Source organism: Nothobranchius furzeri, chromosome 2 (genome assembly GCF_043380555.1).
Source record: "Nothobranchius furzeri strain GRZ-AD chromosome 2, NfurGRZ-RIMD1, whole genome shotgun sequence".
Lineage (NCBI taxonomy): Eukaryota > Metazoa > Chordata > Actinopteri > Cyprinodontiformes > Nothobranchiidae > Nothobranchius > Nothobranchius furzeri.
This window is the reverse complement of record NC_091742.1, coordinates 7,738,905-7,763,876: the sequence shown is the minus strand read 5'-3', so window position 1 is coordinate 7,763,876 and position 24,972 is coordinate 7,738,905. Positions and strand designations below refer to the sequence as shown.

At 40.5% G+C, this 24,972-nt stretch overlaps 1 protein-coding gene and 1 long non-coding RNA gene across 2 annotated transcripts; one reads left to right on the top strand and one right to left on the bottom strand.

Annotated features, from left to right (window-relative positions):
- Positions 1-1,043: 1,043 nt before the first annotated feature.
- rhag (Rh associated glycoprotein) lies at positions 1,044-7,381 on the bottom strand. The gene is made up of 10 exons (XM_015947447.3): positions 7,113-7,381; positions 3,640-3,823; positions 3,405-3,555; positions 3,179-3,326; positions 2,310-2,476; positions 2,092-2,229; positions 1,760-1,881; positions 1,610-1,680; positions 1,460-1,533; positions 1,044-1,317 (listed from the first exon to the last, which is right to left on the bottom strand). Exons 1-10 carry the CDS (start codon positions 7,276-7,278, stop codon positions 1,243-1,245), a joined length of 1,296 nt encoding a protein of 431 aa, XP_015802933.1. The 5' UTR covers positions 7,279-7,381; the 3' UTR covers positions 1,044-1,242.
- Positions 7,382-8,046: 665 nt separating this feature from the next.
- Positions 8,047-9,223, top strand: LOC139062530 (uncharacterized). The gene is made up of 3 exons (XR_011516073.1): positions 8,047-8,131; positions 8,240-8,299; positions 9,195-9,223. It is a non-coding gene; the product is annotated as an uncharacterized lncRNA (long non-coding RNA).
- The last annotated feature ends 15,749 nt before the right edge of the window (positions 9,224-24,972 follow it).

Sequence of the window (24,972 nt, the reverse complement as noted above, 5' to 3'; positions counted from 1 at the left end):
AAAATCCACTTTTACATCTTACAATTATAATTTTTATTCTATTTAAGTTTCCAGTGTGACGTTTGTGTTTCAAATATTTAAGTTCAAGGCAAAAAAGGAACAAAGAAATCAACTTTATTGGAGAAAATTAGAGCTTCAACTTAGAGCTTCTCACGTTTCAAGTAAAAGAGGCAAAAAGAAAGGAAACAAACAACTTTATTGCTTCTACAAAAATATGATGTAATTCTTTGTTTTTTGTGTGTCATTGTTGAAGCTCTCTTATAAATAAATAGCAACACATGAGCAGCAGTGTTGTACAAAAACACATTTATTATGACAGTATTTGTATTTTATACAAACAAAAACAAAAAAAGCCTACTGTGTAAAAAATCCTGATGAGTTTCAGTGTTCTTGGCAACACAAATCATTAAAAAAAACTTAATAATTTCCTATAAGTAGTCTATTTGTAGTCAGTTTCATCAATCTTTCAGTTCTATGTTTTGAACACAGTTTTAGTTTTTGCGTTAAAGTGTGATTTGACAGAAGTTTTTCTGTAATCCTACAGTGTTTTTGTCAATTGAGGCCAGATTGATGCTTTTCTGTTGAAAATAACTGAAAAAATATCCAGTACCAGATGTTAGAGGTGACAAAACTGACCATATCAACCTGTCTGTATGTACATGTAAAAAATACATTTGCTCCAAAAAAAGAAATAATAACACAGTTAAACATCTTGTGTTCAGTAACAGCAATCTCATGCAAAATTGTACAAGTGTCCTCACAATGATGGGAAAATGTTTGGAAGTAGTAAAGATAAATCATATTAAGGTCTATTGGCTATGATGCATTTCATGCACAAGGAGCGAGCTCCGGTGAGGTAACAGACCAAAGCTTCTGTCTGTCTCAGCTGGTTTGCACCTGCGAGAAAAAGTCTGAAACGTACAAGCTAGGGCAATGTTTAAAATAACATAATTTCATTGAAAAGCTTATAAAACTTTCCCCTTTTGGGCTGCTAAGGTATGGAGTTTATTCTTTTTGTTTTGATCAAACGCTTCTTTGATTAAAAACAAAACAATTCCAATTCAAATGTTATTTTCTCCATTAATACAAATGTAAACGGCACTGAGGGGAAATAGTAACACATTTATACGTAAGGCTCTTCAAAAGATTAACTGAGTGGTTTTAAGTGTTGTTTTGTCAAATCACAAAAGTGTAACTGACAACAGAAGCTTTAAAGGAAGGACATCTTCACTCTGCAGGCATTTAAGCTTCTGCTTTATTCTTGGAAGGATCTGCTGGAGCCAAGCTCCCTTCATTCTCCTCCTCTTCCTCAGGAACCTTGAAGACACAGAGCAGAATATTATCACCAACGTGAACGTGCAACAGAAGCCGATTGATGCTCGAGCCCCAAAAGTGCTAACTTAATAAAATATCCCATCTTCCATTTCTGATGGCGTTTATGAGGAGTGGGATTTCTCACCTCCCAGTAAAGAGAGTCATCGTAGCAGTTCTGGTCCGGAGGTTGTCCCCAGAAGGGCAGCTTCATTATTAAGCCTCAAAGAGGAAATTGTTTGATTAATTTATTGTTGTGACTTTCTTTTGTTGCACTTTTATTAGGCTTAGCCCTCACCTGTGATGGCTCCTCCAATCAGAGCGAACCCGAGGGATGAAGCCAAGGCTGCAGCTTGCATGGACGCAGAGCTGAAATTCAAATAGAGAATAAAATTTCTGTTCATCAGCAGAAACGGGTTTTCTGTGTGTCTGCAGGCGTGAGATTTACCCGTTCTTCTTTCCTAAAGCCACAGCCACGATGCCAGCCAGTCCACCCAGGATACCCGGCATGCCGTGCAGGTTGTGGACTCCACAGGTGTCCTGGATCCCCAGGTTGGAGGCCAGGATGGGCTACAAAGAAGCAAAAAAAAAAAAAAAAAAAAAATGCTGTTTGCTCCTGACTGAAAATCTATAGTTTGATTAACCAAGTCCTTTTAATTAATCAATTCTACCAATGATAAATGCTAGCTTTCAGATGCATTGCTGAACCAGGCCAATTTTCAAGTGCATTTCTTATGTTTAAACTTAAAATTTGGACTTTTTCTAAAAAAGCGGACTCACAGAGAGATATTTGAATCCCAGGGTGGAGATGATGCCAGCTATAAATCCAATCAGCATGGCTCCAAATGGATCAATGTTCATGTCGGCACAAGTTCCCACTGCAACACCACCAGCCAGAGTGGCGTTCTGAATGTGAACCTGCAGACACAAAAACAGGGCTTGAACCCGATGTTTGAATTTTAGATGAGGCCAGATTCCTGGAGGGAAGGAGCACCGACCATGTCCAGTTTCCCTTTGTGCTCCACGAGACTGGAGATGGCGTAGGCGGACAGCACGCAGGTGGCCAGGGAGAGGTAGGTGTTGATCACTGCGGTGAGCTGAGGCAGGCCTGGATCAGCGATGGCCGAGTTAAAACTGGGCCAGAACATCCACAGGAAGACGGTTCCTGTGGAACATGAGTCATGGTTGAGCATGAAGCTGCACAGCTGTTTGTGTCCACTTGGTGGCACACGCACAACGAAATAAGTGTCTAAATACACTGCAGTATAGTCTTCAAGGCAGAAAAACTCCAAAACAAAGTTATTGCATAAATAAATTAACACACAAATAAATTAATACAGATGAAAAAAATTAGAATTAATGAATAAAAAATTTAAATGTTAAAGCAACACTTTAAGGTATTGCTTTTAAACTGGTTTTAGTGATTCTTGAGCCATAAACTTGAACAACTTCATGTTAGAAAGCACTCTGTCGCCCTCTGCTGACCAGAAAGTGCACTTAACGGTTTTGTGGCTCAGCAACACCAGTGGGAGGTATCTACCTGCTTTAATTGTTGTTTACTGTGCCAGTGGCTAATATAAAGGCTAGCAGTTAGCTCTGTCAGTGAGCCAACTGTCAAATAAAACCATTAGAAGAAAAAAATTTCTTTTTTGTTAGAATCATGGCGGAGCCTGGACGTAAAAGTAGAGCTGAAACCAGAGTGACCATAGGTGCAACCTACGTTAACTTGAGGGAGCTAAAGGAGGCTACAAAATCACACACTGATTGTGACCTGGCTTTGTTGCTACTGGACTTGTGTGGATCTTTTTACTTCGTGGCTTTGATCAGAACACTTAGTAACCCAATTAGTGAAGTAACGGTCTCTTACCAATCATAGCAAACATATCAGAGTGATAAACAGATCCCTCGTTCTCGTGTCCGTTCCTTAAATTGGGTCGGTAAAGAACTCGAGCCACTGCGAGACCGAAGTAGGCCCCGAAAGCATGAATGATCATCGATGCTCCAACATCATTAGCCTGTGAAAGAAAAGCAAAACAAAAACAGCTACTTCTGCTTTTCTTCACCAGTCTTATTAAATATTATTACAAACTCACCTCCAGAATGTTAGCCACCAGATGCTCGTTGATAGAGAAGATGGTGATCTCCAGGATGGTCATGATGAGGAGCTGCACAGGGCTGGTTTTACCCAGAACAGCACCAAAGGAGATCAGGACCGTAGCCGTGCTAAAGTCCGCATTGATCATCCTACGGGAGATTTTATAAATGACATCAAAGAGTTACATTTACTGGACCCATCACTCAAAATTCATCTGACAGACAAATTCATACTTAAAGATGTTGACTTTAATCTTGCCATGGTCCATGTGCCAGATGCCCTGCATGAGGAGGCCCCACTGCAGGCCGAAGGCGGCCAGGAGCAGGTTGACCCCCACGCTGCTGAAGCCGTATCTCTTCAGGAATGTCATCAGGAAGCCGAAGCCGATGAAGATCATGACGTGGACGTCCTGAAACACTAAGAAGATGAGAAGAGAGGTCACTTCCGCTGCTGCTGAACCAGGGCGTGAAATTAAATCAGACGGAACATTTTAATAAAATGCTGCCTTCAATTAGACGGGAGGTTCTCAACTCGGCTTTTCCTGCTGTATCTTTTAGTGGTTACTGAGCAGTTACAGGAACTGCTTTGTCCGTGAGCCGTGAAAGCAGTCTAATCAGACTCTGGATGCCATTCTGTCAGAGTGCATGTGAGTCTAAAGTCTTCAATAAGCAGACAAACTAGGAAACTCTGATCTTATCTGAGAACATGGATCACATCACATTTTTCATGCAACAACTGTAAGAACATACGACTAACTAATTGCTCTTTGAGAGCTGAAGTTTTGTTTTGTGTCTGTTTTCTTCTTTTAGAACTCATCATCTTGCCAGGAAGTCGGACTCGTGCTTCCGTAAAGCCTCTAAGCTTGACATGACGACTTTCTCATGTGGGAAATGCATCAAGTGGAAGAACAATGCCACTAATTTCCTCTGGTCTTGATGAGCAGTTGATGTAGTTTATCTTCTATTGTCTGGACAGGACACCACTACTGTAAAATCGCTATCAGGGAAGGTTTTTTTCTCTCCTTTTTTTTAGCCTTGGTTCCTTTTCTTCTTAGATACAACAGCTAATCCAACTTTCTGTACGTGAAATTTGACCAAACCTGCTCAAAGCCTGAAAATACAAGGACACTGTAGCTTAATGCTGTTTAAGATTTAAAAAATGTGTTTCATAGTCTTATTCTGATTCCTGTAAATGGATTCTAATGATTCGACGAGGCTTTAAACTGGGTAAGTTGTGCAAAAAATGGGAAGCAAACGTGTGTGGGTTGATAAAACCAAACATGCATGATGGTTTGTCTCAAACACCTATTTTCTTTGTGTCTGTTTTGAAGAATAATATGTGATTTACAACCGTAAAGTCTGCTGATGATGACAGATTTACTATTTTATATCGATAAATTAGACATTGGTCACTATACCAGTTATAGTATGGTTTCCATTCAGAGAAACTGAGTTTACGTCTTTCAAGCTAGTCTAAGTGCATCTGAGACCAAAGTGTTTTGATGATGTTTAAAAGCAACTAAAGAGTTTTAAACACTTTAAGCTGTTCCTTACAAAGTTGTTTCAGTGGTTCTTCAGCTCTAAACTTCACCAACATCACAATGGACAGCACTCCGCTGCCCTCTGCTGGCCAGAAACAACACTTAACAGTTTTGTGGTTTGGGTATAGGAACTTAAGCGTGAAATCTCTGCCTGCTTTACGCCAGTAGCTGTTTTTTGTGCTGGTAGCTGAAATAAAGGTTAGCAGTTGGCTTTTTTTGGTTTGATGATCGTCAAAAAACAAGAAAGCAAAAGAAGATTTTTGCTTTTTCTGTTGGCATCATGGCAGTAAGAGCAATGTCTTCTGAGGTGAAGCAAAGAGCTAAAACCAGAGTGAACATCGGCGTGGCCTATGCTAGTTTGACGGAAATCAAAGACTGATGGTGGCCTGGCTTTGTTGTTACTGGACTTCTATGTGATAATATTTTTTGTTCAAGAGTGTGGATCTTTTTACTCCGTGTTTTTTTTTTGTATCAGTTGGGTCGTGTTAGCGTTAGCACGTTGTTAGCACTAGCTAAAGAAGGCTGCAGCAGGGTTGTTTACTACAATTGTAATTTCACTTTCAACCAGTAGGAAACTGGAGCTGGAAACTTATTAGGTGTTTAACTATAGTGCATGTTGCATTTGCAAAAAGAGAGGAATAATTTACCCATACCAATGTTCTCAAACAGAATTTAAAAACAATCTCCTTTTTATCTTCATCATTATGAGCTTTTAGCAGAGGTTAATAGTTCATATTCTATTAATCCTCTAGATTGGACAGAATCATTCTTCTTAACTCTGCATCCCATCTTATATTCAACTTTATCAGCTCTAAGCACAACATGTGCAGCAGCACATTAAAAGTGAAGCAATCTGATTGGGCTTGTGGCCACACAGAGCAGAAAAACTCTTTTTTATACTTTTAAACTCAGCAGGGTGACTCAGAGAGCTTGAGGATGCTGGAGATATGAAGCTGGAAAGCAGCCACAGTGAGTGGCAGCATGCCCAGATGTTTGGTAGCACCGTGAGGGTGAGCAAAGCCAGGAGAGAATCCCCCCGAGGAGCATCTGTGGAGCCGATTGATGGGGTGTGACGCAAGCAGAGAAAAAATCAACGTAGAGTTACTGAAAAGCTTCAGCAAATGCTTCACCTTTCCTTTGATGAGTTCACTCTGCATGTCAGCTCCTCGTTATGATGAAATCAGAAACTTGTGCAGAATCATTACAGAAAATCACAATATTAATCATCAATCTTCATTACCTTGTGTCCATTTGTCTTATTTTGTAATTATTATTACAGATGCCTGCATGCTAGATGGTGGACTTTTGCAGAGCAACTATGTCTTTTACATCTTGCAGCAGTAGTTTATTGTATAATTATGCATTTCACTCAGAAATGTTTGCAAACTTTTTAAAATGACATGTCGAGAAATAAAATTATTTTTTGGGAGAGATGGAGTGACAGTTTCTGCAGAAAAGGATGTTGGAGATAACAAAAAGCATCTAAAAGCAAGATTTGCTTTAATAAATGCTCGTTTATTTCATTTTACCCAAAATAAGCTAAAATAAATTTTTTAAATGATTCTTGCAGGACAGCTGAAATGTTCTATCTATTTTGACACTAAACTAATCTCCGTGGCTCACGCCTGCCCCACCCAACCACCAGCAGACACATACAGTAAAGCAGCAGTTTGTGGTTGCAACTATCTCAACACTGATAAGTTGTTCAGATGCAAATAGCAGCCGAACTGTAAAAAAATAAACAAAAGAACCAAAGAAACACCTGAAACATGAGCTTTTAGATGCCACAAAAGCTGCATTTTCTCTGCTCCAGCTGACCGCTCTAAGTCTCCCCGTTTGTCACAATAAATGCAAATCATGTGCAAGAGATGACACTTTCTCCTGCAGGAGGCTTTCGACTTCTCAGCTTGATGTCTGACTTCCAGAAGGAGGCAAACACTGTTAAATTTAGCTGATCTGTTTCAGAAAACTTCTAATTCTTCGATGAGAAAGAGCCCTTCTTGTGAAAGAGGAACTCACAATTAGAAGAAATAGTTAAATAAATAACTAATCACCTCATGTCAGGGAAACAGCTGAGGTGTTGCTGATGTTTTCTCTGGTTTTAAGATTCATGTTTTAACTCATAACTCCGGTTAAAATCCCCAAGCAGCCCCGTTGCAGACTTACTGGGATAGAGCTCCATGGGGTTGCTTTCAGTGGCATTATGGTGGCTGTCATGACCAATCCCATCATCGTAGACGGCAAACACAGCATACAGGATGATGGTGATAATCTCCAGGATCAGGGCCAGGATGGGGAACTTCAGCCTCATGTTGGTGGCGTACGCGGGCATCCTCGGAGCAGCTCTGGTTGTCTCTCAGCAGCCCTCAGTGCGCCAGTCCCTCCCGGACTATCTGGATTTGGGGCTTGAGTTTGTGTGAAAAGGGGGCAAGAAGGCGGCAGCTGGTTTTAAACGGGTTCGGGTTTTGTCACGACCAATGGCAGTGGACTGGGGCCTCGGTTGTGAACACCCGCCCACCCCCTCCAAGTGCACTTTGCTCAGGAGGGATGGGTTTCCTCTGTGGACCGTGGTGAGGACAGAGAGAAACACAATGACACCCAGCCAGCAGGCAGTCATGAGAGGACAACTTAACACTCCGGTTTTTAAAGTTTACTTTCACTTAAATTGTCCCTTTTCTTTCAGCTGGAAGATGCTTCTCTTTCTTTTTACATGTAAGAACGTTGATATTTAAAGATTTTGCAGGTAAATGACTGACAATTCTGCAAGTTTAGCTGTAAAATTTTATCATTCAACAAATGCAATTCATCATTATCAGTGATACTCTATTGCAAAAGTAACAGAAAGACTTTTCCCAGCAAAACGTGTCTCATTATCACTGATTAGTAGTAACAAACAGCACTTGTAGTGAATCCAGAGGTCAATTCTGGCAGGATTCCTGAAATTATCAGACAAAATAACTGAGTGTATTGGCTCATTGATGTAGAATTTATGACATTTAAGCTGCAAATCTCAGGAGTTGTGTCCATTTGCACCATATTAATCAGCTAAAAGAATGTGATTATTAATTATTTAACCCTCGGTCGTTATCACCTTTGCATTAGATGGAGGCTGTTGCCTTGCAGCTGGATGAACTCCTCTACTGGAACCTTTCTGTGTGGAGTTTGCATGTTTTCTCCATGCATGTGTGAGTTTTCTTCTGGTACTTCAGCCTCCTCCCACTCACACAGTTGTTCACCTCCGTGTGACCCTGCCAGACTGATTGAGCTGTAACTCAACTCTCATCCAATCAAAGCAGGAGAAAGGCACCAGCTCCATGTAGGTGCACAGGAAGTGCTACATTCAGCTGCTGCTGGTAAATAACCAGAGAATATCCAATATGTGACTTTAAACTGCAAATCATTTTGGTGTTAGCTGCACTCACACTAGCTGTTGACTTATCAATCCTTCTACACCAAAATCTGCTCCACAATGTAATTTTAAATTATATTTGGACATAAAACAGGATTTTGCCCCTCGCTAATTATTAGATGGGAGTTGATAGCGCATTGTTAAACATTTATGCCATAATATCTTTATGTCTAATCAAATCAGATTTCTAATTGACTCGTATTATCAATTAATCTAGTCCAGTGTTTTATTTAAAAACAAATAAGAAAGTCAGGTTTGGGGGAAATGAATCCACAAATGATCTGATTGTGAAATAAACACATAAAATCAGATTTTAGGTTAATTTGTTGTCATTTAGCTGCATGTAAGAGATGCATGGGAGTAATAATCAGCTGCAGAAATACACAAGACTACATGCAAATTAATAACTAAATGAACAAAGCTGCACAAAAATATGACGCTCCTTAAAGAGTCTGAAACTGAAGCCTCTCCTCAGCCTGTGAGCCGTCTCGTGCTGCTCATAGAAGCTCTGCAGATTGTCACTCCTCACATGATCCCTGCAGACGGTGTGCGTTACAGTTAGATCAGAGTTAAGGCTCTCACCATCGTCTGTCTGCTGTGGTGAAAAATAACTACAAACGGTTTTCTCAAGGGCTCTGCATGTGCGAGAGGAGGGACCTGTTGTGAAACCACATGCTGATGGTAAAGTTAGGAACAACAGATGCAATCAAGTAGAAATAAACGCTTAAATGTGTCACAGAAGTCTGCGGATTCTGTAAAGTTTACACCAAAACCTTAATAACAGCTGATAAAATACCAATAAAACAGAAGTACAGTTAGTTTTTTTCTTTGTTATGCAGTTTGAACGCTGATTGGCTGTCCTGCAGGATGATCTTATACAAGCATGACGTGTCCTGGTGAGTTCATATTTGTGCTCTTACTTAAGTAAATGATCTAGATCCTTCCACTTCCTTTCCCACTGGAAACCATCCAATCTCACGTCGGCTTCGATCGGCCCTAAAATTCTGATCTCATAAGAGAGTCTCCCACAGCGACTGTGCTGACAATTTAAAGGCCTCTCATCAAATTTCCTGCAGCTAGAGGTCCTTGATGAAGGCCGTGAGCTTTACAAATGAGCGGGGCGGCTAATCACAGCTAGCAACACGCTTTCTGTTTGTCTTGGAGCTGGGAATAGTGAAGGTTTTCCCAGGCCTTTTGGGGAATTATTTCCAAATGCGGAGAGTAATCAGCTGGTTCTGAAACGTTATTCCCTCAGTGGACAATAAAATGTTTTCTGTAACACGTTAAATGTTAAATGTTAAATGGCCCGTTTTTGATATAGCGCCTTTTAGAGTCATGGAACCCCCCAAGGTGCTTTACAACACTGTCAGTCATTCACCCATTTACATGCTGGTGTTGAGTACATGCTGGTGTTGATGAGCTACATTATAGCCACAGCTGCCCTGGGGCACACTGACAGAGGCGAGTCTGCCGTACACAGGCACCACGTTACAATAAGGGTCCCTTTAATAACATTACCTAGTGCATTATTAAGCATTAATAAACTAATAAATAATGTATTAACAACTGCTTGACCACATTATGTAATACATTACTAACACCGCCCTCGGCCCTTTGTCCTTAACTTAAGGACACTTAATAGACAACAGTAACGGAAATGCTAATAAAGGGACCCTTTGTTTATTAATGATTAATGTAATGGATTAGAATTACATTTAATTAAGGACCATAAGACAGTAAAGATTCATATCTAGTATGAATCCCATCTTACGGACCCTGGGTTATTTAAATCAGAAGATTGGATCTTTTTATTACAGGGACTTTCTAATAACACTTTGCTTTAGCTGAGAGACAAGAGAAGAGAGAGAGACTTTCAAACGTTTCAGGAAGTTTATTACTAAATGATTTTAAACAATTTAACAAGACTAACTCTCTAATGATGGATGTTCTGTTGGAATGAAGTGTGAGGTGGTTGGTGTGTGTGAATGATGTTAAATTCAGAACCTTCGCATCCGGAGAAACAAAGTCTGAGTGGGAGATGATGTTTTGCTCCTAACTGATCAGAGTTTGAGACTCGTAGTCATAAACACATGAGACGCCATTTTGTCGCATCCACATACCCTCAGTGAGACCTCCACGATGGATCCAGAATGCCAGGTCCTCGGACCTTCCTGCCGGTACTGGAGCCAATGGTGCAGCGTCACAGCACGACAAACTAGTCCTTGGATTGTCTCCAGGTAAAAAGTGACAGGTGGTTCACAGCGTCAAAAGGGGACCCTCCTTGGGTCAGCTAGTTCAGCTTTAATTTTGAAAGGTACCGTTGCTTGGTTGGTAACAACGGAATTTTCCCAACTTGATGGTTCTCAGCTTAGAAAGAAAAGTACAGATGGCCTGTCCATACTTCACTTAACATGCGGTGAACTTCAGGGGATCTTGAATACTGAACTTAAGATGGCGTTGGAACTGTTTTATTAATCTGGATGTTTTTGATTCTGGACGAATCAAAGCTGACAGATTTAATAAACACCACAGAGACTCTGCCACGCTTCAGACTAGGAAGGTTCTGACTGGATCAGCAACAGCAATGTGTCATGCGATTATTTACCTTAGTGTATCAGGGTGTCTAGTGACTAGAATAAGTCATTTACTTATTAAAACATATTAATCATAATATTGTGATTTCACAGATCGGTCACATTGTATTATTGACTAACAGTTGTTTTGATTAGCTTTATTGAAAATAGAGTTCTTTGATCCGATAAAAGAAAAGGGTCTTGTCATGGTCTGCGTCTGCCCCCTCCTTTATGTGTCTGCTGATGTTTCTCCATCCTCTCTAGTTTCCCTTCTGTGTTTCATGGTGCCCTCATGTGTCCTTTGTCTGCATCTCTGTTATGTGTCTTATGTCGTAGCCCTTTAAAATTATTCCTCCCAGGTCCTGTGTCATCCAGTCATCCTCAGCCCCTCTAGTTGTAGCTCCAGCTTCGTGTTCCCCAGCTCAGTATATGTGTGTGTGTGAGTTTATGTGTGTGTCAGTATGTGTATGTGTGTGTGTGTGCTTGTTTGTCCTTCCCAGTCAGGTCTGGTGTCCTGCTCTACTCCTCTCCTCATTAGTGATTTCACCTGTGCCAGTTCTCCACACACCTGCTCCTCGTCTCCTATCACTCCAGCCCCAGTGTATAAAACCTCTCCTTGTCTCATTGTTCTTGTCGGTCCATTGTCGTTGTCAGTGTTGTTTTTGTCTGTCTCAAGTGTTCTCCTGAGCTTGCTCATGAAAGAGCTTCTGTTTTGCCTTTTGCCAGTGTTGCTTTTGGATTTATGCCCAGTCTCCTGAATAAAAGGATTCTTACTTCATGTCCACTTCTGCCTTGTGTCATCCTGGGTTGCTGCATTTTTGGTCCAAACCATCCTCTCAACGTGACAAGTCTACATCTTCTGTCTCCATTGCTGGAAAGTAAACAGTTTAGAAGCGAATGCATGACCTTGAGGCTGTTTCATGCACTCTGGCGCTGTGTCAAATGGAACTGTGGTTAGAGGATTATAACCTTGAGGAATGGCTCCTTCATCACGTTACATACTGCACTAAGTAACATTAATAAATGGATTCCTTGTGTCACCATGTTTTCTACTAACACCGATGTGCTTTTTTTAAAGTTGCCACAGCCACTGGTCATTAATTAATTAATTAATTAATGACAGATTTAGTTTTTCCTTCTCTTTGTTTTTTCAAGTAAATAAATCCAACTGTGTGGCTTTTTCAAATAAAAGTTCGGACATTTTTGCTTTAGGATGTGTAATAACAGTCCTGGTTTGGACCCAGTGGCTCAGAGTTGGAGCAGCCTCTGCCAATAACTAACCCCTATGATGGAGATGTTCAGGAGTAGGCTTAAGCCTCTTTTTTTAATCCCATTGCTTGGTTCTTTTCAAAACACGCGTAGTAAAGATTTATTTTTACCTTTAAGCTGACAAAGTTTCAGCGAACGCTGTAGCCTTCCTCAGAGCATAACCGACGTTGGCGCTGGTCCGTTTGTCTGCGGACAAATCTTTACTACGCTGCGTTTGGAAAAGAACCAAGCAATGGAATCTGAGGAATCACACAGAACGAACATACAAAACATGCTCTTTTTCACAAACATGCACACACGTTCTTAAGAGGCATCTTCTGATTTATAAAAGCACATCCTCGATCATTAACATCTTGACTCTAGCGTATTCGTCTTTGCAGTCTGTGACTTGATGTCATAAACAAACAACAACAACAACTCTGAAACCCTGAACAGGTGCAAAAACCAACAAATGGATAAAGACTGAATCACATCAAAGGTCTTGTGTTTTCCTATATTTCTCCAAACCAAACCAAATGTGTTCATAAAGCACGTTTAAAAACAGCATGGCAGCTTCAAAAAGGAGCATAAGTGCTCACAAGAGGACTTTTTATTTTTAGTTTATTGCAAATTTGAGTCATCACTTGTGTCCTTTAGGTTGTGATCAGTTGGAGGAACGGTATCTCGTCATTTATAAAGATGAATCGTGTCTAGAACCAGTCTGATGTCATAGGAGCACAGCAGGAAGAAAATACAACACATGTTGGTGTTAATGTGTTTATTTTACCTTATTCTCTCCACTTTGCACACAAAACAACACTTTTCTGGATTTTTATCACTAAATGTGTGAAGATGTGTTCCAACCAACACGGCTTATTTCCACTCTGTAATTTAGCTTTTCTTGTTTATTTTATTACATGAAACAGTTTGGCAGCTCGATCAAACGGTGTTGTTTTTGCTGAAAAGAGAAGCGTTGGCTGGTTCTCGCCCTCAGAAATGGGCAAACTTTGAACATAAAAGAAAAAAGAGCAATGCTTTTCTCTTTTATCAGCCCCAAAAAATCAGTTTCAATCTAGCCTCCCTGTGAACTTTACATTCCAGGAAAGCCATTAGGCCATTTATCTCCCCTCACTCACGGCCCCGCCGTAAAGCACAGATTTGTGGAAAATAAACAAGCCATCAGGCTCAGATGTGCTCCTTTTGTCTTAGATTCCCACGTGCCATTAGGCAACGTACATTACAGATCTGATGTCGTGCGTTGATTTAAAACTGACCTGATGAATGATTGATGCTCCATTAATTTGGCCCGCCTGTCACAAATCTCACGAGTCTGATACGACTAATAAGGGAGATCAAAGGTGCACTAAGTGGCGTGTGAAAGTATTGAAGTTTATTTATTGATTTGTAACTAAAATTCCCTCCTAAAGGTAAAAATCTTCTAGTTATAGAAAAAGAAATCTACAGAGAAGAAGCTCCTCTTGATGGAAAAGTTGGAGGAAATGTGTTCCTGACTGCATTTTTTGTATTTCCTGGAACTGGATTTTGAAATGTGTTTCCTGCTTTGTTTTGTAATCCTTTCTCTCATTGTTACACCAACCCTAAATCTGTGATTAGCACACCTGTTCCTTGTGTCTCATCACCCCTCGGGTAATTTTAGTCCCTGTTTTCAGCTGTTCATCATTGTTTAGTCTGCTCCCGATTATTTTTAATTCTTCTTCTCCTCTAGGCTCCATGCAGGATGATGATGCAAGGATAAAAAAAACTGCATGTTAAAAATTTTACAACCCCTCTTGTTTACAGCTCCATTCACTCCGGACCGCAGCGTATCAGCAGGAATCTCCGGTTCATTCATGAACCGTGAGTTCACGACAGAAGTCATCTCAAAGCACCACGTCCAACTCAAATTAGGATGCATTAAATGTGATTCAGGTGTAATTAAATCCATTTTAAAATGCCAGATTAGTCAAACTGCATCAACATGAAGGAACCTGGAGATTGAAGCTTCAGTTCAATGCAAACCTGATTCTGAACAAGTACGAGGGCAACAGTGGAGAGGAAACCTCCTTAACAGGAAGAAACCTGCAGCAGAACGTCTACTTCTTGTCTTCTCAGAGGCCCGTTTCCCAAAGACAGAATTAGGATAGCAGCATAACTAAAGGGATGAGTCAGGATAACCAGGATTTATCAAAAAGGGCGTCTGCCTCAGTGGGAGCCATTAAAACGATGCTAAAATTGGGGATTTGATCCAAATCCTAAATAATTAAAATATCTGAACATTTGTGTTTTGTCTTGAGAAAGTAAAAAGCCCAGATCTTAACGCCATTGAGAATCTTTGTGTCAGTTTCGCAGAGCGACGAGGCGAGGAATGGGGAAGCGTTGGTGAGACCCACACGCAGAGGACGGCAGGAGCGAGCGGAGCAGGTGGTGGACAGGATGGGATCCTGTGAGCGCGAGTCGAGCTAGGGATGGATGGAGAGAGGGGAAGGCTGAGCCTGGGTTGGAACTGGAGCAAGTTGGTAAAGCAAACTGTTAGTCTGAGATTTGTGGATCCGTGAACACACGGATCAGGAGCTCTGTCGTGGACAGACGATGACTGAGGCCCTGTCCACACGTAGCCGGGGATCTGCCAAAACGTAGATATTTTTCTACGTTTTGGCCTGTCATTCACACGAAAACTGAGTTTTTTCACACGAAAACGGATCTTTTTAAAAACTCCGGCCAAAGTGAAGATCTGCGTTTTCTCCGTTTTGGGTGTCTGCGTGTGGACAGACAAAACCGGAGTTTTAAGGTCCGCAACGTCACTTTCCGCGGCAAAAAAATGCTGACATCACGTGTGCGACCTGTGTTTACACTAGCCGACAGCATGGATGCCCTCAGAGCTGCTCTCGCTTTATCAATTGTCCAAGCGCTTTTTGCTTGTTTGTTTTTGCAAGTGGAATTACTGCTCCTTGCGGAAGACCACAGACGAAGGACGAGGTTAAGAACAGGGGAAGTACTGCCGCCTACAGGTCTGGCATGTCCTTAACAACGTATTTATCCGGGTACGTGTGGACAGAGTTTCAAAACGAGGTGGTGTGGATGCAAGTTTTTGGAGGGGCGGATATTTGCTTTAAAAAAACCCGGCTACGTGTGGACTAGGCCTGAGCATCAGAGTGGTGAGTGAAAGCAGTATTTAACTGGTCTTGCTGTGGCTGTTGTCCAATGGTGAGGCGGGGAGTAGATCATGCGCAGGTGTTGCGGGTTGGGCGTGATGAGGACCTCACACTTTGGGATGTGCTGGAGAAGGCTTTGTGCAGCGGTCAGACTCTACCGTCATCAGTGCAAGATCTTGGTGAAACATTAATGCAACACTGGATGGAGATAAACCTGATGACATTGCAGAAGTTTATCGAAACAACGCCACAGCGACTGTAGATGGTAAATGGCCTGTATTTGTACAGCGCGTTCATAGGGTTCTACAGCCCCCCAAAGCGCTTCACAACACAATCAGTCATTCACCCATTCACACACATATTCATGCACACAAATGTGTGCCTTAATCAAAGCTAAAGGTGGTCCAACAAAATATTAGCGTGTGCACCATTTTTTTTTTCTGGTGGTGGTGATTTCTTTTTTTGGACAGTATTTAGTGAAAGAAAAGATTTGTCCCCCAAAAAATCCTTTAACTATATACAAGATGAAAGTCAAATAAAGACCTTTAATTAAATTTTATTTTAAAATATTTTGCACAAAAAGAAAAAACAAACTACAATTGACATTTAAAAAACAGATCATATGTTTAAAAATATAAACTGCCACTTCAACTGTTGGTTGAACAAGCCTTTGTTTTGTATGCCTTTTATTATTTTCACGTGTAATAACACACAAACTTTAAGATATCTGAGAGTTTGGTTCTTGTTGGAGACTTGGAGTTAAATTCCTGAGTCTGGGGGATTCCTGGATGGATGATTGGAAACAGAAATCTGTGAGTGCGGAAGACAAACCCCAGATCTGCTCTCGTAAACCAATGGATCTTTTGTTTTGTTGACAGCTTTTGGATTCTTCTACAAAAGTGACTCGCATGTTGAACGCCTTCATTATTCTGGTCTGATTTACGACGCCCAGTATGAAAAGGAGTTCTGTTCAGTAGTAAAACATCTAAGTTATTCTGATTCATTCATCCTTTCTGTCCTGCAGCTTTTCTGTGATGTAAGAGCATTTTTAAATAAACCATTAAGACTTTCATAGATGATGTTTGGTCTCGCTGATGATAAAGTCATTTATCCTGGATGCTTTCACACCCGTGTGGTTTCTGTGCGGAAGTAGCTTGACCTGAACATTTTTACAACACAGTGGAGCTTAAAAGATGAAGATAAACATGGCCAGGTGGACTTGAACAATGGCGGTACTAAAAAGGTTCATGTAAGACTGAGGATGGTCAGTGTGGGTGCTTCTTCTTTCCACCCCTGAGGCTGCTCTTCCACCACACCCCACTGAAAGTACCCCACCCCTCGTTTCCTGTGGCGGGGGCTGAGGGGAACAGTTGCACACCCTGATAAGCCCGCTCAGAGGGAAGCCTGCGCAGGCCGGTAATCAGCCCGTTGGAACAACAATCACCAGCTCTCATCATGTTTGGTTTGTGATGGCTCGTCCCGCTATTTAAGTTATTTCCCTATAGTGCTGCACATCCTTCAAGCTGCAACTGGGCGCAAATCTGATAACATCTGTTATATTTTCAAATCCCCACAAAAAAAAAGAAAAGAAATTTCACTTAAGAAGGAAGAACTAAATTTCACTGGTCAGTCGTGACTTCTTTCAGCAGGGCTCGGCATTCCTCAAGGCTTTGCATCCGTCCTTGGATGCTGATGGACTGAGAAGGAAGCTGACAGCACTTGAACCTTCAGCAGGTGTGTGGGGAGGATTTAGTGCAGCGTGAGGTTATCGTGTTACTGCAGGATGTGCAGCAGGCATCAGTCAAAGCTGTGTGAGCACAGGGGAGTGTGCGTACTCCACAAACACTGTGGGAGCTGAACCATATGTGCAACATGTGATACAGAGTTATGTGCTTTTCCCTGACAGATGCATCATAACTGACCCTCTGAAGTCAGGCCAACTTCAGGAGAAAAACAAGCCTTTTGAGTCCAGATGAAAAGAATAAATCCAGTTAAAGTCAGACCAAATGTATGAAATGTGTTTTATAGGAATTAGAAAAATCCAGTTGAAGTTTAAAAGACTTTTAAAATGCATCAAGTGTTATGTTGTGTTCTTTAGATTTTCGGCAGGGTCAGAATTTACAGAACACATATCACGTTTCTGCCTTTTTGTTTAAGAGGATTTTAATAAATTTTATTCACAAAATCCATAAACCCTTTAGACTTTTTCAGTCATTCAAGATAAATCTGAAAATTAGCAAGAAGCTTCTGCAGAGGAATGTGAGAAGATGCTAAAACTTTAACGTGGTGATCTTAGATCATTCGTTCATGCATTCATCTCAGTTTATTTACCTGTTGCAGCGACTGTTTGCTATTAATAAAATGAGTAGATATTTGCCTCCAAGAGAAGTTTTTTTTGCTGCATTTTACTTTACTTTTACAAGCTGCATCACAAACCCAACTCTCTCTAAGTTGAAGAGCAAGTCACCCCCTACCAGAGTCTAACTCGACTCCAATTTCCTATTTGAAAAATGCGCCACAAGGAGGTGTTGCATGGCAGACTGAGAGGGCAGAGCCACTTACACAGGCTCACAGCGGCATTGTGACATCATAATGTACCAGCTAACACAAAATTCAAATGTAGTGCAGAGTTTTTACCTGAAGAGGGCGCACCACTGACTATTTTAGGCAGAATATTTAAATTTTAACTAAGATGCAATAAAATGCCAAATTATTGACTACACATGTCTAAAGCATGATTAGACACTCATTTATATAGTTTATCAAAAAAATGTTGTTTTGGGGGTAACTTGCTCTTTAAAAACATGTTTTCAAAATAAAAATTATTCTTTTAAAAACACACATTTTGTTTGTCTTCAGCTCTTTACTTTGAAATAACTGTGTGTGAACTAAATCTCAAAAAAAGTTTCCAACTAGGGGTGGGACTCGATGAAAAATTAATCTAATTAATCTTTGAGGATTTGTAATGAATTAATCCTGATTAATCACATTTTAATTGTTCAAGACAATTTGTTCCCAAGCAATTTGTTTAAAATAAAAAGTTATGTCAGTGAGGCATAGATGACATACCCACACTTTAAAGAGTATATTTCTAAGCCGAACACTAGATGGCAGCAGAGCACAGTTAATATGTGTAGAGGTGTAGTGTAGAGTTCAGGGGAAGTTCTGATTAGGATTACAAGATGAGTGTTGCATGTACACTTGTCCCTCCTGGCATAATAAAGTTCATATTTATAAAATCACTGCTTACCTGCTTTCTACCAACTAGAAAACCTAAATGTTCATTTTTTTTCTTCCTTTCTTTTCTGCATTAGGAGCAATTTGTCATGATTTATTTAATTGTCCTTTTAGTTGTGTTTGGAGCACGTACAAAAACTGTTTATATGGTCTTGGTTTTAGAGGTGCAGCTTGATGATATTTATTGATATATATAGTGCATTAAATGTTATGCAAAACTTTTCCAGCCCCCTATTAATTTTAAACCTTTTTATTTTCGAATTAATTAATGGTAATTAGCACATTCAATTCCCACCCCTATTTGCAACATAACAATGCACCTGTAATCACTCCAAAATGGTATAAATATAAATTACAAAATAAAGAAGTCAAAGGTTGTGGACAGGTTCCCATCTGCATTTGCATTATCCACGTTCCAGTGAGACTCTGGAGCTCATTTGGATAATCATTAATAACATCGCAGAAACATTGGGACACTTTTTCTGCAAGCAGCTGTACTTTTTAAGACTTGTTTACAGATGTAACGTACAGTCTATTTAAGGAAGTGTGTGTAGCGGAGCAGCTGCAGAGTGGGAGGGAGGTTTGGTTGCTTTGGCGTGCTGTGGGACCTCTTGAGATAAATCTATGCTTTACTTTCTTGTTTCCTCAATTACAAAGATAACACGCAACTTCTGATCTCAGGCCAGAATGAAACAAAACAATATGCATTTTTCACTCTGACATCTCTCCCAGTGGAAGCATTTTTAAAAGTTCACATTAAAATCATAATTTCTTCTTGTTTTTCATCTTTAAACGTCACGTCGGTCTGCTGAGGGTCCGAGTGGAGATTAAAGGACACATGGTTCCTATTCATTAAAAATCCCTCCTGTTTGTCCTCACATCTATACCCCATAATAGCTACATGATAACCAATACTGCAGCTTCCTTTATGCAGCAGAAACACACACACACCCTGCAGTGATGCTGTAATTGCTTTATCTAGCGTTGGGCCTCTGATTGAAGGGCCTCGGCCGCACCCTTTCCTCGCGTGGCTCCAACCTGCAGCGCCATCGCCACATCTTAATAAAAACTCAACTGATTGAGCCACAGCCCAGGACTCCCCTCAGAAATGGGAAGAACTGTGAGGGGCGTAGCAACGGACAAAACATCCTGACAGCCACGTCGAGCTAGCTTTCACAGCACAGGATGCAGGACATAGGGGTTCTTATTTATGAGCCATGACCTGAGAAGAAGGAGAAGGAAGGAGGAGAAAAGAGAAATGGACTCTTAGGAGTGGGGGGAGGGGGCACAGCCGGGAGGATTTAAAAACATTCATACATGAAAAAAAGTCCTTAAATTAGCAGCAATTTCCTTAATAAGTTAAAGACTTTATGGTGAAACAGGATACACACTGATTACACAACAGCGGCTTAAAGGTTTGCTCACATGTTAGTGATTACAGAAGGCATGTAAATTACTCACATGTATGTTGTTTGTTCTGTAAATTAAAGCTTTATGTCTGACAGCCCAAACCATAAAGATGCCTCAGTCTGTGTGAATTTCTGTTTTCTGAGATGACTCTGTTTAAAGCAGGGGTCTGCCATCTGAGGCTCCGGGGCCACATGTGGCTCCTTGTAACTGAGACCAAGGGTTAGGTCATGGTTTAAAGGGGGAGTTTTAGGAATAAATGCAAAAAAATAAAAAATAAAAACTATCGAGGAACCAGGGTTTTTACCTAAATTTTTGCCAAATTTCTGCAAATGTGCAAAGACGTTTTGCACATTTATTGGAATTTATTACATTTTGGGACATCTGTAGCATAAAAATCATCACATTTTAAATAGTAATCATTATTGTTTGTTATTTCTGAAAGTTATGAATTAATAGTTGAATAATGTAGTTTTAAATGCAACTTTCACCTGTAAATTGGTAATTTATTGAATTTCTTTCTATATAATTGTCCTGGAAAAGATCATTTTCTAGTTTATAGTGTTTCTTAATTCATTCATTCTATTTCTAACTCTAAAAATGAAAAAGAATCTAAATCATCTCATTACAATCAATGCTTTCATTTTAAAGCGTCAAGTAGATCTTGGCCCTTCAGTTTTAAAGGTTTAAGGTTATAAATTTGATTAAATAATTTTAACTCTTCAGGTGTTTTGTCTGAATTAGAGGGTTACTTTTAGTACAATTTGTTGTTGAGTATTTAATATTAAACATTAAATAAAGTCTTAGTTGATCAAATGCATTGGTTATTTTCATATATCATACATTTGTGTCTTGTGCCCATCAACATATATACTGGACAATTTGTGTCCATAGACTCCAATTATAAGTTTTTGTGCCAAAGTGGGCGGTTCCCACCACCACCTTTTTGACCGTGTCACAGGTTCCGACAAGCCCGGACAATTCCAAAAAAGGGAAAAGAGGTGGAGCTGAGGGTGGGACTGTAAGGCTGGGATCAAATGACAACACCCGTCGAACTGAAGCGATGTAGCTACAAGCTAACCCAAAGCTAACGTGGAGGTGGGAGCTAAGCTAACGGAGGTAGCTACCTAGCTACAACCGGAGTTTACTGTGCACAAAACCGGTGCTTCTGAGTCAGAGATACGCCAAGCTGACCGCTGGGTAAAACTGAGTAGAACACAGAGGTCTCCCGAGAGCTCCACAAGAGGGCATCCCACGCAGCAGACAGGCGCCGTTGCGATCAGAGATGCGCCGAGCTGCTGCTAAATTTCATGATTAAACAGTACATGTTAAAATTTAAGCTCAGCTAGTGCAACAGCGGCAGTGACCTAAAATACATAAATATAATTTTACTTACCGAAAAAAATGAGGTGGAGACTACTTGGACGCTCTATTAGTGCAGTTAATACCACAGCAAGCCATTTTGTCCAACAATTGCACAAATACTATCCAAAATGAACGCACAAGCGCTACATCTAATGGTCTAAGTTGAGAGACAAAAATCACAGAACAGTTTTAAGGCGAGACCGAGGCTCAGGTTGAGGCCTTTCCCCGCTACCGCTGCGGTCACGCGGGTCTGATGCTCATTAATTATACAGAATTTTAGGCTTTTAATACACTTAAACAGAAGAGTGAGAAAAAAGTCACCCCCTCAGAGTTGTCATGAGTATAAACTAGATCATTTAAACAAAAACATGTTTTGGTACCAGGCTGTAAACATGTTTATTTCTGCTGTGAAATTGGTATTTTTAACATGGGAGTCAATGAGGATTTGCTCGCCTTCTGACACCAGCCCCCAGTGGATGAGGGTGGAACTGCAATTTTTGGTACTTCCGAGTTTGACTCAATTTCATACCAGTATTATGGGGGCTTGCTTGTGCTACATGTTTATGGTTTTACAGGATTTAAAGTGATGAAATAAAGCAGAGAACAGACCGATTTATCATCTATTATTAACATAAATGAATAAAAAAGATCATTCTTGTTTTAGTCCTTTGTTTTTTATTTAAGAACAGAAACAGGCATGGTGAAAAATAACATTACCAAACATGTTTGTGCTTTTAGAAAGCAGACAATACTTGACATACTTGTGGTGAAATCCAAAGTCAGATGCATGGTTTGTTCGTAACAATCCTATAAATTAAAATGTTATGAATAAACTTGTTGACTGAGCTCTGGTTCCTCGCTGTTTATAGCTGTGAAGCTCCCAGTGCTGAGCAGAAATCATGAGTTATGCAGCTTTGACTTTGATTACATAAAATCTTAATTAATTTAATTAATCTTTCTGCTGTATCACTTTTAATATCCCTATTGCCGCTAATTTATATTAGAGAGGAATATAAAACGTGAATTTGAGAAAGTTTATTTATATTCTACGTGAACTCCTGGAGGTTCAGATAAAATTGTTAGCTGGGAATTAAATTTGAGATAAATGTGCTAATGCGAGAGTCTGTGAAGCCCCAGGCATAAAGACAGAACATGGTCAATAGTTATGAGTAACTTTAAAGAGGACTAACTAAAAAGTTATAATAATTCTATGTTCAATAAAAACATGTTTATTAAGTTATTTGCTCTAAATCCACCTCCGCCTTATTCTCACCAGTTTCAGTCCCTTCCAGAATGAGCCGTCTCAGGTCTCTGTCACTGAGAGCTGCAGTTGGCCATGCCCACCCTGCTCAGGCTGCTATAAGCTGAGAAGCTCCAATATCTGGGAGGGGTTCAGAGTAGAGCAGCTGTTCCACCAGCTGCAGTTCTTTATTGCATGTGAAAAGAGGTTCTACTCTAAATTCTTCATTTGTGACATCACAAATGGAGACTTTTTGAAAGGGCTTATTTAAAGCACATAATACCTAAAACCAAATACTGGCAGAAAATGGTGAACAGGTTTTTTTCACGTTTAGAGTGTTTACAGAGACAGTAGAGTCCCACGTGGCAGCACAAACGGATGTAAAAGGTAATGTGGTGGAGCGCCAGGTTGCCTGCGTCTGAGAGGGAGGAGCAGGTGTGTCCGCAGGAACACGGCTGGACACAGCTGGCGTGCAGCTCTAATCAACCGGATGTCTACAAATACAGGTGGAGTCGCGGGAGGATGCTCTCTAGAAAGATGCAAGGTACCAGGAAGAAGGAGACGAGATGAGAAACACGGAGACAGAACTGTGGAGAGGAATCTGCTGGAGAGGCTGTGAGAGCGAGGACAGCAGCTCGTTAAATAAAGGAGTTGAGTCTAGACTGCCGGTGTGAGTGTGTGTTTGTACGTGCCACGCCCCGTTGGTAGCGGAGATCGCTACAGGTAAGTTTTGCATTGTATATCCCCTTTAAAAAGTATTTTTAACTGACAAATTACTAAAAAAGGTCTTAAAAAAAGTTAAAAAAGCAACAGTCTACTCTTTTTTTAACAAACAAGTTTACACTTCTAAATTTTTAAAACATCTTTAAACCACCGACCATTGCAAACTAGACATTTTTAATAAGTTATAGACATATTTTTCTAAAACATTCTACAAATTAAGGGCTGTTTTACCTTTACAGGCAATAAATAAACACTAACCCTCACAGTTTTTGCTATTTCACATCAAACCACTGGTGGTTATGGCCTTAAAGCATGGAATATGTCTGTATTAGTACCTTCATCAGAAATCTGCCATATCCAGTCTTGTACATTTCTACTACCCTCTAGTGGAGGATCTACAGGAAGGTAAGGGCCTTCTTTGTTACTGTTACTGTTATTTTAAACACAAAAATTTATTATTAAAATTTCAATTTTCAGTCTTAAATGTTTACAGTTCTTCTTCTATTTAAATATGAAGTCCACTGACCTTGTTAACTCTGGCAGCAGTGAAGTAGTTGCTATGGTTACGCAGCATCACCATGCAAAGTTCCTTCATGTGCATCTTAATCATCAAAGGTTATGAAATGTATTAAGAGTCAACTTTCAGTTAATTAAAGCTGTTTCAGCTGCTGTAGGAGGGATCTATGAGCTGTCAGCTGAAACAATGACCTGTGAGAGATTGACCTTTGCATGACCCCATCATTCCTGAGTGAAGCTTTACGATTTGGTCACTGCATCAGTCAGATTTACGCAGATGAGAGGGAGGAATGCTCACCGCGTTCTTCTGTGTAAATGTCGGCCATGGCAAATGTCTGTGTCAGATTATGGGGCAGCAGCGATAAGCAGTTGCAAAGACCCGTGAGGCCTATTTATTATTAGGGCTGAGAGTGGGAAACAGGCAGAGAGAGAGAGAGAGAGAGAGAGAGAGAGAGAGAGAGAGAGAGAGAGAGAGAGAGAGAGAGAGAGAGCACTCTGGAACTGTAAAAAAAAGAAACATGGCGCTGTCATGCACCATTTGTCAGGGCGCTAGGTGATTGCACACTGGGACAGATAACAGGTTCACGCATTTTCTCCCAGATATCAGTTTTCAAGAGTTTCATGCAGAAATTGGTTTCAGGAAAAAGGCAGAATGTAATCCAGCGTAGAGGTTTGCATGACAAAGCACAAAGGGCTCTGAGAACACACAACAGTAAAAGTTCCCGCACAAGATGATGTTACACTGAGAACGTTAACATAAAACAGGAAACGGAGGATTACTGAGATATTCTGGTTTTACAGAGGCATCAAAATGTGGATCAATGAGGAGTAACGAGCTTTGACTGTTGTTACGGCCCTCTGTATTCTCACTGGCCGGGCTTTGCACACCTTGATTGCACTACCTGGCTGCACCTGCGAGTGCAGTCGGTAGGGCTCGTTCTGTGAGTCTGGGATGTTTTAATCCAAATTATAATCTTTTAACTGTTACAGTTGGTCTGAGGTTTGGTTTTCAGCTTGCATTCCTGTCAGGGAGCAGGTGAAACAAGAATGCGGTTACCATGGTGACCGTAATGAGCCACTGGCAGCAACCCTAACATTTCTTTTGAGCTTGGTTCCTTTTAACACTTCCTGTAAAGTGACTTAGATGACATTATTA

Bases quoted from the DNA above. Each gene is read 5' to 3' on its own strand.
- rhag (XM_015947447.3), bottom strand. From the start codon at position 7,278: ATGCCCGCGTACGCCACCAACATGAGGCTGAAGTTCCCCATCCTGGCC. The intron at 1,681-1,759 runs GTAAATCTCACG...TTTGAATTTCAG, and splicing joins GCTTTAGGAAAGAAGAACGG to CTCTGCGTCCATGCAAGCTG. The intron at 1,534-1,609 runs GTGAGGGCTAAG...TTCCTCTTTGAG, and splicing joins GATTGGAGGAGCCATCACAG to GCTTAATAATGAAGCTGCCC.